This window comes from Epinephelus lanceolatus, chromosome 15, assembly GCF_041903045.1.
Source record: "Epinephelus lanceolatus isolate andai-2023 chromosome 15, ASM4190304v1, whole genome shotgun sequence".
Lineage (NCBI taxonomy): Eukaryota > Metazoa > Chordata > Actinopteri > Perciformes > Serranidae > Epinephelus > Epinephelus lanceolatus.
In genome coordinates, this window is record NC_135748.1 from 1,017,229 (window position 1) to 1,036,820 (window position 19,592).

At 41.6% G+C, this 19,592-nt stretch overlaps 1 protein-coding gene across 3 annotated transcripts in view; it reads right to left on the reverse strand.

The window, feature by feature from the left end:
- Positions 1–2,603: 2,603 nt before the first annotated feature.
- LOC117267587 (uncharacterized) overlaps positions 2,604–19,592 on the reverse strand; it is a 36,619-nt gene continuing 19,630 nt past the window's right edge. Inside the window, exons 4-14 of one of the 3 annotated variants that reach the window (XR_013493315.1) lie at positions 10,234–10,426; positions 9,665–9,941; positions 9,401–9,578; positions 7,548–7,624; positions 7,268–7,454; positions 6,930–7,178; positions 6,544–6,715; positions 6,315–6,448; positions 6,055–6,216; positions 5,793–5,906; positions 2,604–5,534 (exon numbers count right to left, since the gene is read on the reverse strand). Coding sequence is in view for 2 of the 3 variants with exons in the window: in XM_078174856.1 (XP_078030982.1) it covers positions 5,872–5,906; positions 6,055–6,216; positions 6,315–6,448; positions 6,544–6,715; positions 6,930–7,178; positions 7,268–7,454; positions 7,548–7,624; positions 9,401–9,578; positions 9,665–9,941; positions 10,234–10,247 (1,485 nt within the window). In the remaining variant the exon portion in view is untranslated. Of the gene's footprint in view, positions 5,907–6,054; positions 6,217–6,314; positions 6,449–6,543; positions 6,716–6,929; positions 7,179–7,267; positions 7,455–7,547; positions 7,625–9,400; positions 9,579–9,664; positions 9,942–10,233; positions 10,427–19,592 lie in introns of all 3 variants that reach the window. The other 2 variants (XM_078174857.1, XM_078174856.1) reach the window with 2 other exon arrangements.

Here is a 19,592-nt window from a genome sequence, read left to right on the forward strand (position 1 = left end):
GAAGACTTGCTTGTATGATGCGTCCTCGAGCTCTTACCATGATCATGTAAAGAAGGACAAAGTATGGAAGGACTGGAGGTACTGTGACAGTTGGTTAAAAATAAGCTTTTCAAAAATTAATAATTTCAACGCTATTCTGGTCTCCTGCTCGTGAGGGATCCATTACAATATCGTAACATGGTTTCGATTTCTAAATAAACATTCACCTCGTCGCTAGATAGACCTACTCCTGAAAAACTTGTGTCTGTGTTAAAGGGTGTGTGTGTGTGACGGAACCCTTTCCTTATTTCGTTTTTTGTTTCTGCACAAGTCTATCCTCTTCCCCTTTCTCCTGGGTGCACAACCTTAATTTTTGATTTGGAACACCTGTCGGCACTGGGAGAGCGCGCTTGCTGCGCGCATTTAAGGGGTGTGGGTTTTCTCTCTGGGTGTGCGGGGAGGCAATCGGACACAGGTGTGCAAGAGAAACAGAGGGGGAAGACGCTACAGGAGAAAGCACGAGGAGCGAGCCGGAGACAGACGAAGAGTACCGGAGCGAGAGGGCGAGAGGGTGAAACAGCAGCAGCAGCAGCAACGGAGGGGCCGACGACGCGTAGCCCCGTGAGGAGAATCAGGAGGCGCACCAGCGAGAGAGGCCGACTGGGAGAACGGCGGAAGCGGTGCCCCGGCAGCAGATCGGCTCCAGCGAGGGAGCGGAAGAAAGAGAGCAACGCGGAGAGGAGGTGCACTGAGACACGTGGAGAGGTGAAGCACGCTTCGCCTCTCCTGTCAGCTAAGTACCTCTCCTTAATTTTTCCTGATTCTAAAGCCATCTGTCACGAAGAAAAGACCACGTCCTAGAACTGTTTTTATTCACTAGAATTACTAGCCTGGGTCATTTATTTGTTGTGTTTTTAAATCCAAATTTTGCTTGTTTTACTTTGCTGTGTTTTTATAACTAACGACCCAGTGCATGGACTTCTAGATCTATTTATTTGAGTAGTCTATAACATCTTGAAGATGCCGAACAAACGAACCCAATTCTTAACAAAACTCTCTGTACTCAGGCTCTGTACCGACCGTCTCCTGGACTCTGCCTCTCCTGGGACCCCAAGGAAGAAGACTTGGACACTGGTTTTATTATAGGAAAAGGACTTTTAGATGGGGCCCTTTCTTTTAAGTTGTGTTTTAATCAAGTGGCTTGCTTTTAATAAATTTGATCTTGTTGCACACCTTGAACTTGTCTGTCTGCTGCTGTGGACAGAGTGCTCCCCATCAGAACAGTCAATTTAAAACTTGGGTTTTACCCCGTGACATCTGCGCAAGGCTTTTTGTCCCTACGAGGCCACCGTCATTTACCCGACGGGAGGGGTGAGCGAGTGAGCCATGCAATCTAGAATTTGACCACTGATGTCACTGTTTTCAACCCATTTACACACTGGCCCTTTAATATGAGTGATCAACTGGGCAACTTTCATGGGGATATCTATTAGTTAATTTTTCACCCTATTTGTAGTCTTTTGCCTACATGGGTGTAAGTTTGTTTACAGAGTGATAACTATAATTAAGCTACTAGATAGGCAGGGCTATCATACCAAAATATAAACTAGAGACCTGTAGAGAGATAAAAATGCCTACCAAGTTGTGAAAACGATCCCTTTAGCCCCTGGACTAATAGGGCCCCATTCTATTTGTCTGTTTGAAGTTCTGGCTGCACTAGTTACCTGTCAGGGGCTGGTGACTTCAGATGGTGAGGTGAATAATCTAATAACCTACTTTAATGATAAGATGACATTCTTTGGCACATATAAATGCAATTAATAATTAATATTGGCAAACACATACATACATGCCTTTTGGATTTTTTATTCCTTATTCCATGTCCACCTATAATTCATGTGTGTTTAGGTGTATACATTCTTTAAAAGGAGCAAGGTACTGATGAAATCTTTGCTGCATTGTGTGCAGCAACTGCCTGTGAACATTCAGTCCAAATTTGCTGACATTCTGATAATAATTTCCCGAGATTCATGTGATGACGCAGACACTGTCCCTTTTGGAGAAGCCTCAATTTTGACTATTTTCGATTTTGGGGAGGACCCAAAGATCATCCAAAAAAATTTATTAAGCTACTAGATAGGCAGGTCTATCATACCAAAATGTAAACTAGAGACACAGAGGAAGTCAAAAATGCCAAAATTGTTTGGTCCCTTGAAGTGATACCAAAATCTGCCATGGCCCCTGGACTATAATGTTGTGGTGGTGACTTCAAAACTTCAGCATAGAGGATTTTTATTGCAACTTTCATTTCTGTCTGGTTTCTGTTACCTTACCTTCAAAATTACCGCTGGCTTACCAGAGCCTCTCCCGCTCCATCTGTGCTCTGTGTCTCAATGTAGCCTCGTGTCACCAGGCTCTTCACGTACAGTGAAGAGTCTGGTTTCCATTCACTCTGAATTTTGTCTGGATTCTGTTTCCGGTCTAGAGAGTAAAAGTAAAGTGCAAGCAAAGTAAAAGTGTTCACCAAAGTAAAACTTTAAATTCTGGCGCACCATTGATTTCCGTCTCCGGTTTCTCCACGTTGGAAAGTTGAATCGGAAAAGAAAGAAGAGTGAAGACTGTTACCACAATCGATACATTTTAATCATTTCAACGTGGACGTACAAAAGTCTGTTATAGAAGAGGTTCCTCAAGAAACTTGAGGAACCTCTTTAAAGCTGCTACAGAAGCTTTGCCTGACAAATTTAACTGATGGTTCCAGTTGCTTACCAAAACAGCCACTAGACAGTCCCAGACAAATCTCAGTGTGACATGATGTGAAAGCATACACAGGCATCAGTGTTGATTGGCTATCACTTGTGCCGTGTAACCAATCAGAGGGGGCTGTAGGCGGGACATTGTTACAAAGCCCAGTGCAGTGGGGACTGCAGGCAGGGAGGGAGACGGCTGTATCAGTGCCAAAGGAGCGAGTTTTAAAATACATTTATTTGATCGGTTATAGATGAGAAAAAGTTCGATGCCGATTATGGTAAACAGTAAGTTGTGTTTACTCGCACACTGTGCGCCTAAATAATTTTCCTGGTTCGCACATATATATATTTTTAGGGGCAAATGCGAGTGAAATGCTCGCACTGTAGAGCACTTCTGCCCATGCTGGACAGAAACTTCGCCACGCCGGAAATCCAGCGCTGTGCCGGAGAACTTTAACCCCTGTAATAGAAATAGGACGATAGTTATTTACATCAGAGGAATCTCCACCTTTGAAAAGGGGGATAACCTTAGCACATTTCCATATCTTGGGGATTGAACAGGGAGCGTGCCTATGTTCCCACAGCCCTATGTTCCCACAGCTCTATGTTCCCACAGCTCTATGTTCCCACATTTCCTTTTCATAAATTTATATCAGATTTTATCCCCCTTTCTCCCAATTTGGTAGCCAATTACACCCAACCTATTATCCCCTCTAACCCTAACCCTAACCGTTGTGGGAGGATAGGGCTTAAACTGAAGGGAAATGTAGGAACAAGACAAGACCTAACAAGACCTTATTTTGAAAATATCCTAGAAATGTGGGAAAATAGGGTTTAATTTTGAGAAAAATCTTAGAAATGTGTGAATATAGGGCTGTGGGAACATAGGGCTGTGGGAACATAGGGCCTAATTTTCAGTGAAAAAATGAATGTAATGTAGGACAAGCTATCTTTGTAGGAATTAGGGACCTCGCCTGAAGGGCGAGGACCCTCTTGTTTTTGGTACGTTTGTTAGGGACCTTGGCTGCATTTATTATTCTTTCTCTCGCCTCTTTGAGCTGGAGTTTGACCCCCTAAACATGCTCAAAAACTCATCAAAATTGGCACGCATGTCAGACCTGGTGAAAAATTTTAGAAAACCCCTAAAGTGCCAAAATGGGCTCTCTAGCGCCACCTAGGCGCACTAAAATGGCCGCTGCTGCCTGTAGGAACGTCGTAGAAAGATCAAACCAAAACTGGCGTGTTCGTCTCATCAAGACCTCAAAACTGCACTTCCTAAAAAATCATCTCCTCCTACACCGTTTAGCGTATCGACTTCAAACTCGCACACGACAGATCAACTCATGCTAATCAGATCTTCTGTATAACTTTTTCATTACTCAAACGGTTTGGATTTTATGGGCTCCTAAAGGTGACATGTCACAAAATGTCCTGACAATCTTCGAAAGATGTCCCATAGGAAATGAATGGCAGCAGGGGGAGAAAGGGACCAATCTTTGGCCGTTGTCTAGCCTTTACAGCGTCTCCATACTTTGTGCTACAGACTCCATTCCAACTCTCAAATGTTGCCACAGGTCTCATCTATTCACTCATGTTTTCATCTTTTTCATATCTTTTACCGTTTTTAATCTGTGCCTCTCAAAGTACCATGAGCAAATGTGGAGAAATTGACCGTTTATAATGGGTGTGTATTGCATGGAATGCTGTGAGCTAGAGTGGAGAGGGCTCTAAAAATCGTCTAAAACTTTTGTCTTTAACTGGCTGCCATGGCCACAATTTTCACTGTACAGACACAATTTATACCAAAAAACGTAGGAAAACTTGTTCTGGTCACAGATATGTTGACATGGTATCTCTCATATGTACACATTTTTGCTGAGTGGCCCCAAAGCGAAGGGAGCGCTGATTTTTTTCTCATTCACTCCCATGTAAACTGAGAGGAGAAATTTAAGGAAAACAGCTGAGGTGCAACACATTTGTAACTCGCTCGTGTGACCACATTTTTGACTCTACACATATAAAACATGAAGTGGATCTCTCTCACCATCACATGATTGGACCAGCGGTTTGGGAATGGGAAGAACTTGTTAGAGAAATTTCAAACCCATATTAAATAGCCTTTGCTGATCTGCTCTCTCATGAGCTCTCTGTGTGCCCCTCAGGTGCAGGCAAGTCATTAATTGCCATGACAAAGGCTGCACACACAGACACGCACACACAGCTTTGTGTGTGTGTGTGTCTCACAATCTTTAAAGGGGAACTAAACCCCCCTCTCTGGGCATTACTCTGCCCTCTACTGTTATGAAACAACCATTACATTATTGTAAGTATTATCTGTCCAGAATTGAATTCAGATCTCAAGTATTTTTTTCAAAAGTCAAGCAATTTTGAAACCTTGACAACACCACATTACAATTAAAGCATGATAAATATGAACATTGGCTTGGATAGCATCAAAACACTGCCATATTTACTGGATAGGGTTTTTATCAGCAAGGGCTTAAATGATTTTCATGACCATGGGGACCCTGATAATAGGGGAATATACACCAATGTCCTTAACAACATAGACCTCAGCCCGATGGTGTTTGTGGAGTGCAGGTTTATGGATGAAATTTTAACCGAGCTTTGAAATGTAATTAGGTGTTTGGTAACAGAGGGACTTGAAGGTTGAAGATGAGGAACTTTTGAGCGATGTGGAACTTCATTGGGCCCCTGTGCGTGTGGACGACAGTCTGAGACATGTTTCATGTAACCAGAGAGGAAAGATTGCAACCTCTAGCAGATGATCAGTCCTCAGCATCTCTAGTAGGAGAAAGATAAAAAGAGGCTTCAGCAAGATACAAACTCTGGTCAATGAGGTAGTCATTACAAGTAAATATTTGTGTTGTTAGTAAGTTTAGAGTTTCAAATGCTATTTTGGAAGCATAAAATTACCAGCCAGGAATCTGAAATTGTATCCAGTGTAGAACATTGGTCAATTCTCTACATGTTAGATGTTCAGTATTATACAACCAGGTGTCTGATTAATACAATCACTTATTTGTGTATGGTCTCAAATACCATGTGAAGACTGCAACCATGAAGTACTCAGCTCAGTCTGAAATGTTGTCAGTAGGGCTGCTGGGGCTTGGGCCTGTTCTTATCCCCCATCCATAGACAGGAACTCATCTGTGTCTGTTGAGAAAATAAAGTAGACTGATTTTAGAGTTTGAAGACAGGTATACGTCGACAGGTGGAAATAGAAAAGGCACAAATGATTAAATTAACATCAATAACCATACATGTATTCCTACAACATATTATGTATTGAGCCAAACCTCACCTGTCCTTGGAAAAGCGGGACTTGTGTCTGGCTTGTTATCTGGCCTGGTGAACTGGGCACACAGTGGCTCTGGTACAGGGATCTTGTCCAGGAGCTCCTGATATGGACGCAGGTCTTCCACAACATTGTGGAAAAGCAGTTCCATCAACGCGTCAATGTAGCCTTCATGATACAGATAAGACAGAGTTATGATAATTTTACCCAGTTAAATATTTATGCAGTTTTTCTGTCTATCAACTAATTACCTACAGTTGACCTACTCTTGAGTTGATGCATCATGAAGTCCCCATGTTTGTACTTCAGGTATGTAATGGAGTACCTGAGTTCTCCCGCTGTGGTGGATGAATGAACTCTTGTTGCGTTCTCATTACAGTGCATCGCCATAAGCTGTAGTCTAATGAATGATTATTAAACAGATTAAAATATATTACTAATAAATACAAAATACGAACATGGTAATATTAAGTTTGAATTATTATTACACAATACCTGCACAACATTCCAGTGTAGGAGAACACCACATTCTTGGGTGCGAATTTCAGGATAAAACTGTGAAAACACTCAATCTGTGAAGTGTGGTATTGTGGACTGATCTTCTCCATGTCTTTCAGTAGTCTGGTAGACAGCAGAATCGCTGTCAATTTCTCACATGCTGCTGTACCTACACACAGGAGTAATGTAATTTAATTAAGGCAATCTAGGAACAATAAATAACTGTAAACTTGACTATAGAATATACCACAGGAAAATGAGAAATGTCACTGTGTATTTCTGTGCGGCAGTTTACTAAGATAAATGCAACCCCAGAAGAGGAGAATTGACTTAAATGATTGAACACCTTCATAATATTTTGGTCAATGTACTACCGTTCTTACTTGGTTTGAGCCACTGCCTTGCCTGCTCACCAACTAGAGGCTGGTGGAGAGAAGTGGGGAAAAGGGTGTTGTCATGGATATGGACATTTTGGATGTGGTTAGCCACAGAGCTCCACTTGGCCACAACCTCCTCCCCCGATGCTGAAGTTGATGCCGACCAGTAGAGATGATTGACAATGCTCTTCTTCCACAGTCCCACATCCTGCATTCTCCTCACTTTGGCCAGCACATCCATTTTTTTCCCAATACCTGGACAAAAGACAGAGTATTTACAAACACAAATAGTAAAAGAAAAGTATTGTATTTTTCTATTATAATATTTCAATTGAAAAACTTACCCTTTCCCATATGCCAAGGGTCAAAGTAGTGAGTGATGTCATGCCTTTGTTCCCGCATGTATTTCTGTATACCTGGATGTCTGTCGGTAACAATGGCTTTAATTGTGACTCCTTTGTGCTCCAGGAGAGACAGACTACACTGAAAGCCCTCCTTCTCCATCCGGCAGCTGTTTCCAACTTCATTGCTCTGCCGAAACAACATAAAATAAACTCTGCTCAGTAAATACAAAATAAATAAATTCCTGGTTCAAACAGTTTTTGAGTGTATCAGTGTTTTTACCTGGACTAGTTGAATGTCAATGACCTTATTAGTTTTGAGGTCCATCATGGTGTAGCTCCCGTACTTGGCTGAATGTCCTAAAACATTTCAAGAAAAAAGAAATGTATGTATACATCTATACATATATATACAGTACAGGCCAAAAGTTTGGACACACCGTCTCATTCAATGCGTTTTCTTTATTTTCATGACTATTTACATTGTAGATTCTCACTGAAGGCATCAAAACTATGAATGAACACATATGGAGTTATGTACTTAACAAAAAAAGGTGAAATAACTGAAAACATGTTTTATATTCTAGTTTCTTCAAAATAGCAACCCTTTGCTCTGATTACTGCTTTGCACACTCTTGGCATTCTCTCCATGAGCTTCAAGAGGTAGTCACCTGAAATGGTTTTCCAACAGTCTTGAAGGAGTTCCCAGAGGTGTTTAGCACTTGTTGGCCCCTTTGCCTTCACTCTGCGGTCCAGCTCACCCCAAACCATCTCGATTGGGTTCAGGTCCGGTGACTGTGGAGGCCAGGTCATCTGCCGCAGCACTCCATCACTCTCCTTCTTGGTCAAATAGCCCTTACGCAGCCTGGAGGTGTGTTTGGGGTCATTGTCCTGTTGAAAAATAAATGATGGTCCAACTAAACGCAAACCGGATGGGATGGCATGTCGCTGCAGGATGCTGTGGTAGCCATGCTGGTTCAGTGTGCCTTCAATTTTGAATAAATCCCCAACAGTGTCACCAGCAAAACACCCCCACACCATCACACCTCCTCCTCCATGCTTCACAGTGGGAACCAGGCATGTGGAATCCATCCATTCATCTTTTCTGTGTCTCACAAAGACACGGCGGTTGGAACCAAAGATCTCAAATTTGGACTCATCAGACCAAAGCACAGATTTCCACTGGTCTAATGTCCATTCTTTGTGTTTCTTGGCCCAAACAAATCTCTTCTGCTTGTTGCCTCTCCTTAGCAGTGGTTTCCTAGCAGCTATTTGACCATGAAGGCCTGATTGGTGCAGTCTCCTCTTAACAGTTGTTCTAGAGATGGGTCTGCTGCTAGAACTCTGTGTGCCATTCATCTGGTCTCTGATCTGAGCTGCTGTTAACTTGCGATTTCTGAGGCTGGTGACTCAGATGAACTTATCCTCAGAAGCAGAGGTGACTCTTGGTCTTCCTTTCTTGGGTCGGTCCTCATGTGTGCCAGTTTCGTTGTAGCGCTTGATGGTTTTTGCAACTCCACTTGGGGACACATTTAAAGTTTTTGCAATTTTCCGGACTGACTGACCTTCATTTCTTAAAGTAATGATGGCCACTCGTTTTTCTTTAGTTAGCTGATTGGTTCTTGCCATAATATGAATTTTAACAGTTGTCCAATAGGGCTGTCGGCTGTGTATTAACCTGACTTCTACACAACACAACTGATGGTCCCAACCCCATTGATAAAGCAAGAAATTCCACTAATTAACCCTGATAAGGCACACCTGTGAAGTGGAAACCATTTCAGGTGACTACCTCTTGAAGCTCATGGAGAGAATGCCAAGAGTGTGCAAAGCAGTAATCAGAGCAAAGGGTGGCTATTTTGAAGAAACTAGAATATAAAACATGTTTTCAGTTATTACACCTTTTTTTGTTAAGTACATAACTCCACATGTGTTCATTCATAGTTTTGATGCCTTCAGTAAGAATCTACAATGTAAATAGTCATGAAAATAAAGAAAATGCATTGAATGAGAAGGTGTGTCCAAACTTTTGGCTTGTACTGTATATATCTATATATCTATATATATCTATATATATATATATATATATATATATATATATATATATAGTAAATAATCATCAAATTAAATAATCACTTGGTGAGTCAGCACGCATGTCGCCACCAAGAGTAACATCCCCACCAGCTATAGTTTCTCTGATGAGGTCATCCTGGTTTTGGTGCCACATCCAGTTGATGGTGGGGAAAAGGAGATTGGCCTGGTGTTTGTGGAAGGTTGTTTCCGAGATTCCTTGGGTCTTGAATGCTTCCAGGAACTAAGTGGAAAACATCAATGTGAGGTGATGACATATTACAATATACTACTGTAAATGAATTTGTCAGTGAGGATGTCCTCTTTTACCTTTGAGATCTTAACAAATGAAGATCCTGTGAACAGAACAGCTGCACATAGTTGAAGGTTCCCTGCTGGTATGTTGTTCACCATTGGCTGGCTCGACCACTGATGAGCGTACTCACAGTGAGGACAGCTCTGATTAACTTGGAGGAGTGTCCCAATGACAGTTCTTGAGATGATACAGCTCCGGGTGCAAACTGGGCATTTTTTGAACAGCTCCATTAACATGTCTTCATTGACAATGTACTTGGTCACTGTATGAGGTGGCAATCCATCAGCAATGCTTTGAGGAATAGAAAACAATGAAACATAAATGTCATTGTGTGACTATGGCAATGACACTAACAACATGAAACTTTATTCCCAGTAGTCGTGATAGTATTCAAATTGCATGTCAAACTAGAACAAAAGGAAATCTTTCTGGAATTTTACATTAATCATGGATATATCTCACTCCTACACAATCTAGTAGATAGATAGATAGTATAGCACTTCCAAATGAAGCACTAATACAATTATATGAATGTGTAAAACATAGCAGAAATAGTAATAGTGTTGTGAACTACATCCCTTACCTTGTACAATCCATGGTGCTGTTGGTCACTTCAAGATGATAGCTGGAGTCATCATTTGATACCTCACATCTTGGCCTTTTGACAGGGGTGGAGCTTGACAGGGGAACCACAGGGATTGCAAAGGCCTCAGGAACAGCAAGGAGAGTATCTGTGTCACATGACACACTCCTGTTTGGGGCTCTGGCCTGAGTAGCTGTGCACAAATAAAAGGTTCAACAGTAAGCCTCATTTCCATTGACAAAATAAAATTAGGGTGGACCAGATGTTGTCCTATGTAAACATTAATCAGCCCCATCTGGACAAGCACATTTTGAATCAGCATTGCACTAGTTAAATTAACATGGGCACTGTCCATAACAACTTTTTTGCACCACTGGCACACTTGGCCAGCAGAGTTGTTATTTTATATTCTCTCATGCAATTCTTATTATGCAATAATGATGATATAGCACATAAATATGAAAAATATTTACTCAGGTACACATTGGTTTAAGAAATGAATGGTGTATAGATGTAGGTTTCTCAAATTTTGAGTAAAGATATGTCACATATTTCCATAAAATTTGAGAAATGTCCTTCCTTTGTCCTAGAATGCATACTGGACAGGATGGGCCAGTGACTGGACAATTAGATAATCAAATTAAAAACCAACTGGTTTTGATAAAAAATGATAAATACTATTATAATTTTTTCATTTAAATGATTTAAGAGACAAAAATAATTGAAGGGACTTTATGTGAGCAACACAAAACTGCTTTGCTAGATCACTCATGTTGTGTTGCTATGTGTGGTATTTATTCAGTTTTGGGAAATCACGATGTCTAGAAAGCATCAGCTGACAGGGACAGCTAACAGCAGCAGCAAAGCTAACATCAGGACGTCATCTGTTAAAAGCCTCCCGTTGTCAGATACAACATGAAACTACTCCAGTTAGCTCAATCATGTTGTAACTAAGACATCTGCTGGAAAAAATATTTTTTTCACGGACCGTGACTGGAGTTATTACAGACACTGCTAACAGCTAACGGCGTCCCTACGCCCCTACGTCGCCCCGGTCAAAATGGTAGCGCAACGATTACGTCACATCCAGAACTTATTCAGTGGTGGAAACGGGCCTAAAGACTGCGGAGATTAAATTCCGCCTCTGTGGTGACTTCCGTATGTGGGCAGACATTCTACGGCACTGGGCCAACCCAAAGCCGACGTAACAGAGACGTTTGATGAGCTGGGACAAAAGAGTATTAAATTTGAAGATATCCGCCCATGCAGCCGACGCTTGTCAGACGTTATAAATTCAGGGCCAATGTGTTACCTTAGGCCGACGTCGGCCACATGTATGTGTACTATCTGGGAAGGCTGTCGCTTGAAAGTGGTGAGAGATAAAGGCATACTGTAAATGAGAAAACTATTCATCATGACTGAAAGTTCGTGATGGGAGTATATTAACTCATCTAATTTGCATATTGTGGCGTCACTAGGCGGTGGCCATATTGGATTTCATAAATCTCAGTAAAAACAACATTTTGAACATATTTACACAGTAGATTTCTTTTGTTTTGTGTTATTTTTGTCATCTCATCCTCAAAATAAAGGAACAGGAATCTGATGGGAGTAAATTAACTCATCTAATTTGCATATTGTGGCATCACTAGGCGGCGGCCATATTGGATTTCATAAATCTCAGTAAAACAACATTTTGAACATATTTACACAGTAGACTTCTTTTGTTTTGTGCTGTTTTTGTCATTTCATCCTCAAAATAAAGTAAAAGGAATCTGATGGGAGTAAATTCACTCATCTAATTTGCATATTGTGGCGTCACTAGGCGGCGGCCATATTGGATTTCATAAATCTCAGTAAAACAGCATTTTGAACATATTCACACAGTAGATTTCTTTTGTTTTGTGTTGTTTTTGTCATCTCATCCTCAAAATAAAGCAACAGGAATCTGATGGGAGTAAATTAACTCATCTAATTTGCATGTTGTGGCGTCACTAGGCGGCGGCCATATTGGATTTCATAAATCTCAGTAAAACAACATTTTGAATATATTTACACAGTAGATTTCTTGTGTTTTGTGTTATTTCGGTCATATCATCCTCAAAATAAAGGAACAGGAATAACAGGTTAACTCGTATTGCAGCGGTGCCTGGATAGTGTGACATGTGGTTGTGCTGCTGCCGTGGTCCTGCCAGATGCCTCCTGCTGCTGCTGTTATCATTAGTCATACTTCTACTGTTATTATACACATATGATTTCTGTCACATATGTATACTATCAGATATTAATATATACTTTCAACATATTGTGCCACAGTAACCAGAACTATAATTATAATATTATTACTTTCATTAATGTTGTTGTAAGCTACTGTCATTACTGTCAGTCCTGCATCTCTCTCTGTCTCTGTCTCTCTCTCTTTCTGTCTCATTGTGTCATACGGATTACTGTTAATTTATTATGTTGATCTGTTCTGTACGACATCTATTGCACGTCTGTCCATCCGGGAAGAGGGATCCCTCCTCAGTTGCTCTTCCTGAGGTTAATATACATAATACATGAATACATAATAACAACAACAATCATAATATTAACTGCTCACTTATTAAATACAATCATTTCCTGTTGTGTTCATATGTAACATCATAATTTAACTGTTGCATCTTTTCTAAGTTACTGATCAGAATTTTGAACACTAGAGGGATACAGAAAACAACATCAAGCCTGTCTATTTTCTTTAGAGATGTATTTGTTTGATTCAAATTACCCTTTTCATATTTTCATGACTGAAACAGTTGCACATGAAAACATCAGGAGTGAAAGAACCACAAAGTCTAACATGCATAAATACATACATTCACAGTTGTAACAGAGACCAACAACCAACATGTGGCAGACAGAGACCAACACATCTACAATCACTAACAGCTGTGAAAACCATGATTATATTAATTAACTCTCTACACACTACACTGTTCACAACAGCTAACACTCCACTCATTCCACCTGTAACACATGATTTGTTTCATGTAACATCTCTACACAATAATCATATCCACATACTAAAAACATTTCCACACAATACACTCAAATCTCCCTACAATACACAATCTTCACACGATGGAGCGGGACAGACAAATTCACGCGAGTGCAAACCTACACAATGTCAAAACAACAACAAACTACAAGTCAATTTCCTCTTAAAACCCTACAGATAAACACAATGACAACAATAATAACACCACCACTACCTACATTTGCACTGGGACTTTGTATGAGTCACATGAAGCTACATCGCAAAGACTACACAAACCAACCTGATCTAATCCACATCTAAATAACACTACACATCCACCTCTAAATCCTTAAACAACCTGTCTAAGTCCTCTAGCTCGCCCTGATCATCTCTCACACTAAAACTACACAGAATACCTTCATGATCACTGAAGTACGTGGGCATCACTGCACATTCCACATCATACTGTGCTGTTATAACATAAACATGATCAATTAATGTCCCCTTCTCTGTTGTTTCTTGTGTTATATGCTGATGAAATCCTTTTTGCCCCATGAATTTACAAATTGATGACTTTTTCAAAATGTTTTCATTGAAATCTCCCATTACTACAATTGTGTCACTAATTGGATTCAACCAATCAAGTAATTTCCCCAGATTTTGTTTAAATAAAGAATTTGGATAACATGGTGGACGATAAATTACTGCCATCAGAATGTTAAATTTGCCACACAGGCACACCAAACACTCCAGATTCAAATCGGGTGCCTGCAGGATGGTACAGTCCAAATTACCTACACTGTACAAACCAACTCCACCATGTTCTAGATCCTGGAGCTCTAACAATTTGGGGTTACTGCTGCTGTAACACAAACCTCGTGGACGACTGTGGAAAGTATATCCATCAATTTGGACACTGTCTAACGTGGACTGTGCAGTGAGCCACATTTCTGTGACAGCAATACCGTTGAGCTGTAAATGCTGTGTGCAAGACACCAAATCCACCAGGTGGCGACTTAAATTTTGAACGTTCATTAAATACACAGAGAAACTGTGTGCAGTTAATGAAGGTTTAGGCTGCTCAATCAAAAATGGAGGCATGCTGTCTAAGGCCTCCTTTATGGCATCCTTGCAGTAAATGGCCTTCTCTTCAAAATCCCTGATGATCAGTCCAGACAAAGCCCTAACACGACTCAGAGCTACATACACCTGCCCAGGTGCAAACACCTTCTTCAAAGACACGACAGCCTCATCTACCGTTAATCCCTGCACTTTATGCACTGTACACGCCCACGCTAGCCTAAGAGGAAACTGAAGTCGCAGACCACCTGCTTTAGTTGCCCTCTCCTCCTCGGGATCAATAGCAGTAGAATACCTGCATTCTACTGCCCCATGTGCACGTGTTTTCCTCCTCTGTGAGCCAATTTTGTCATCATCAAATTTGACATAAACTGTTTTAGGAAAACTTTCATCATCACCAAAATCTATCTGAGTTACTGTGCCACATGCGCCATTGACCAGACCGTCCTCAACATCTACGTTCTTACATAACATAACACGCGCGTTCCTTGCCAAACACAACTTCTCCGGTAAACATGTGTCCGCCGCATTACTATGATGCCCTGCTGTACATTCCAATTGGCCTGTTTTCCTGTTATGTTTGAAATCTTTGGCTTCTATCTTAACATAATCTGGACACATGGTAATCAACTGCATAAAATTATGCTCACTTACTTGCATACTGGTTGGAAAAATATACAAAGCAGAGTTCTCTTCCCCTGTCTCGCGAGCCTTTAATATTCCAACATCACTAGCTAACATGGGGGTGGCCTTTGAACGCACTCTCAACCTGTTCAGCAACGCTGCAAACACACTATCCTTCTGCCTAACTATGGTTTTCAACTCCACTACACTAAAGCCACACCACAGGTCCACACCAAGCTGACAACTATACAGAGGCTTCCCTTTAACGAGAGGCAAGTGATAGAAGTCTCCAACATTACCAAAAGGGGAAAAGTCGCCCGTCTGCTTCACCTGCCTTAACCTACCATGAACATATGCCAATAGATTGTGATCAACCATACTGATTTCATCTATGATTACAATTTGGAGGTGACTAAATTTGGCTCTCAAAGAGTTTAGTTTGTCCTCACCCAAAGGGATGTAAGGTAAACCAGCATGTGTGCCAATACTGAATGTGTGATGAATTGTTGCTGCATTTAAATTGTATGCAGCTATGCCTGTAGGTGCGGTTAACAAAACGCAAATATCGTCTGGTTGATCACAAAGTGTGGACAACAACCTCTCTGCCTCATACTGAATAGCCCTAATTAAATGACTTTTCCCCGTCCCTGCACCACCTGTCACAAACACATGCAGAGGTTCTGGGTTTTTACCCATCACCTTCTGCAAACACCACTGTCTGACCTTATAAAACACAGCCATCTGTGTCTCATTCAGAGACCTAACTAAAGCTAAACCCTCACTTCTACACATCACATTTCTCTTCCTCTCCAACTGCGCTACCTGTCTACTACCACCAACCAAATCTGGCACATTCTCCAGACGTTCTTGTAACTGCTATCTCAGAACCCTGCTGCTGCCTTCTCTCCTCTAAACACTCAAGGCGTTCAACTTCCTGTTCAGGACACAGCTCCCCCCAAGCATCCTCCTCATCTACGCCATGCTGCTCTGCAATCTCCTGCGCACGCTCTAAATCTGGACAATCTACATCAAACACTGCGATATTATTCTTCACCACGTCCTTAACCGCATGTACTGACCCGTCACTAAATGTCACACTTCCATCCTCATGGAACTGTTCAAACAGCTCAAAGCCTTCAGGTCTGAGGTCTGAGTCAGTTCTATAAGGAAGGAACAACTGCAGCAAACTCTGAAAATGCGCCTCCGGATGTTTTTCCAAACTAACGCGCATGTACCTAACAACCGCAAACTGAGTACGTGTTCTTCTCAAAATGAAGCCCAAATCATTTTTCAATCGAATCATGTCCGTAGACTTTTAGTTTTTGGCAAGAACACGATACTCTGACGCAAATGTCGCCATACACATATTTTCAAACACATCACCGTCGGGCCTGTTCCTATATCTATTCACGAAGCTCGTCATGCAGATGCTCTCTGCTTCAAAACACTGAGGGGTAAACTCATCTTCACTATATTACTCCCTGTCGGCATAAACACAACCACGCAACAACTGACACCTGTCTGCCCACTCCAAATCCTCTAATGTCTGCGTTCTGCCTTCCTGCTTCAGGATGCTGGTCAGGAGATTCTGCCAGCGCAGATTTGCAGACGAAAACGAGCAAAACCACGTCGGAATCCCTAACTGACGCACACAGGCCAAGACGTCCTTCTGCACTGACATCCAAAAGGCAGACGTTCCACGGACGGGCTTTAAAAACCTAAATCCATCATCAAACTGCAACAACTGCTTCAGAGACTCCTCATCCTTCAGCATACTCTGACTAATCCTTTGAGACCTCTGACCTCCCTTACCTTTATGCAACGCCACAGAAACACTCGACATCACCTGATCTAGCTCTGACATGTACTGAGCAAAAAATATGTACTCTACATTATGTGCAAAATTGTTGAAATAACGCGACAGACTCAACTGATAACGCCGACTGTCATGGAAGGTCTTCTGACCCATAGGAAATAACACAGGGAAACTCTTTGCTTCATTACTCCGGTCAGAAAGCATCCTAACTGGACTATTTCCCTCTGCAGGCGCTATATTCACAATATCATCAAAATACTGATCTAATGCTTCCTGACCAATATCAACAGGCATAAGACAAGTGTCCTGAAACATGCAGTGCTGCTGTCTGTCATGTAACATTTCATCTTGTGCTGTATCTGCTGATTCTGCTAGATCATCAACCTCAGCCTTTTCTACAACCTGACCAGCAACCTCACTTCCTGTACCAGCTTCATCCTCACTAGCTGATCCAGCCTCTTCCCTGTCCCCATCTTCCTGCCTAAAAAACTCATTAATCCACTCCTCATTAAACTCTATCTCTCTATAATGAACATTGGTCCTCTTTAAATACTCCAGCGACTGTCTTACATGCAACGGATCCACAAACTGGTATTCATAATGTCCCTTAATATGTCAACTTGTGCTTTAACTTCACCTGCACCAAAGACCCTTCCATACTCGAATGCAGCAACACATTACTAGTTTGTGTAATGTTGGCGGGAACACAGGTGACTGGACCATGCACCATTTTGCCCCCCTTTAGGCAATGCCAACATTTTCATAAAAAGAATATGCAAGGCTATCAAATGCTGCTCTAAACTATTGAGACATCCCAGTTCTGGTTGAACGGGATCAACATCCAAGTTATTACTCCAACATTCAGCTGGCATCTCACCTGCACTAATCTTACGATGACATGTATGACAAATCCACAGCTGACCTCTACACAACACCAACTGACAAGGCACAACACACTGATCATTACATCTATGCAAATACTTCTCACTAATGCACTCGTCTGCAATACCTACCTATGTAGCTAAACTACCATACACTTCCCTTACACAGCTCTGCACCTGATTTCTAAACAACAACTTATGAAACACACAACACACAAAATCTGGACCATCTCTGACCTTTTCCAAAAATTGCTCCATAACAAAACCAAAGTCTACTGATTTCTCCATCCTCTGCTTCCTACTTAACCTGACGCTATCCATAACCCTCTCTCTGTGCTCAACACTTTCTCTATATTTACCAACACTCATCATTTTAACCCTCTGTCTGTGCTGGATGTCTTCTCTATATTTACTAACACTCAGCGCTTTAACTTTCTCCCTGTGCTCGATGCTTTCTCTGTACTTCACTATACTCTTAGCTTTACTAATCGCTTTAACCCTCTGCCTGTGCTGGATGTTCTCTCTATATTTACCAACCTTCCTTGCTTTAACACTTTCTCTATACAATACATTTTCCTAATACATCTTCATAAACTTTACTTGACATCTGTCCCTAAGCAACCTACTCATTTTCTCCCGTGTCCCTTTTCTCTGCCTCAAATACTTTGATTTCACAGACTTATGACCTACGCCTTCAGACCCTACACATTCATTACATCCAACGGCTAACTTCTCACTATCCACAACATCTGTCACTCTAGACCTAATGCTATAACCTGACACATCACTAACTTTATAATAACTATAACAAATCTGCAGTCCAGGCTTATGCACACAAAGAGTGTTCTCAAAATGCTGTCCCATGACATTCTCTACATAAACACATTCTGCTGACAAACACTTACTGTTACACTTGTACTTCAACCAACATCCATCATAAAAAGTACACACACTAACTCCTAACCAATCTGCTGTGACCTGGATTTCTACCTCTGTAGCCCAACTGTTCACATTTCTCATCCTGGACTGCTGAAGATACTCTGACACAGACGAATACTCACTTCTCAGAAGACTTGCATACTCATCTGCATTCCTTTCTAACTCCTTACATACAGCTAGCCTAATCTTGCAATGGTGCTTCTGTGAGCCACTCACAGCCTGAGAGATGGATCTGAAGAAGCAGTTACCATCAGCCACAATCCTCTCATTTAAACACGGGACCCCTAACAACCCCACCTCTGTGGACACAGAACCACTGACCTTCCCCAAGTCTACACTTAACTTGCTACACAACACTTTACAGACATCTCCACTAAGAGGATGGAAGAGCAGCTCCTCTTTTGCCACAGCACTAACAAATTCTACATCTGCATTAACCTCACTAACATCAAATGTCTTTAATTTCTTCAACACACTAGTGCGAGAAGAAATTTTACGCTTTCTACCATCACTAACTGTTGACTCTGCCGCTGAACCACTGCTCACCTAACTGGCTAAAGTCACAACAGAAATGCCAGACAGTGCTGGACTAACAGTTACACCAACACCACACTCAGACACACAATTTTCGGAGGAAATGTGTTTTACCCTGGCCTCAGAAACATCACTATACTCTGCCACTGGAGCGGTACTCATCTCAGTAATACAGCTCTCCACAGAAACACAAGACAGCACTGGGCTTGCACCCTCACTGACACAAACGCCACTCAGCTCAAAGAGCTTCTGCCTAGAACTGAGACTGTCTGCCAAACAACAGATGTATCCATAGAGAGCATCCAGACAATCAAACTGCAACACCACACTTTTACCATCACTATGCACTAACCCAATGTCACTACGCGAGTGACTGCCTACCACAGCAAACGGTCCATCCTCACAAATGATGACAGAACTACTCCCACACAGCGTCATAATACATGTACTATACTGAATGAAGATCCTC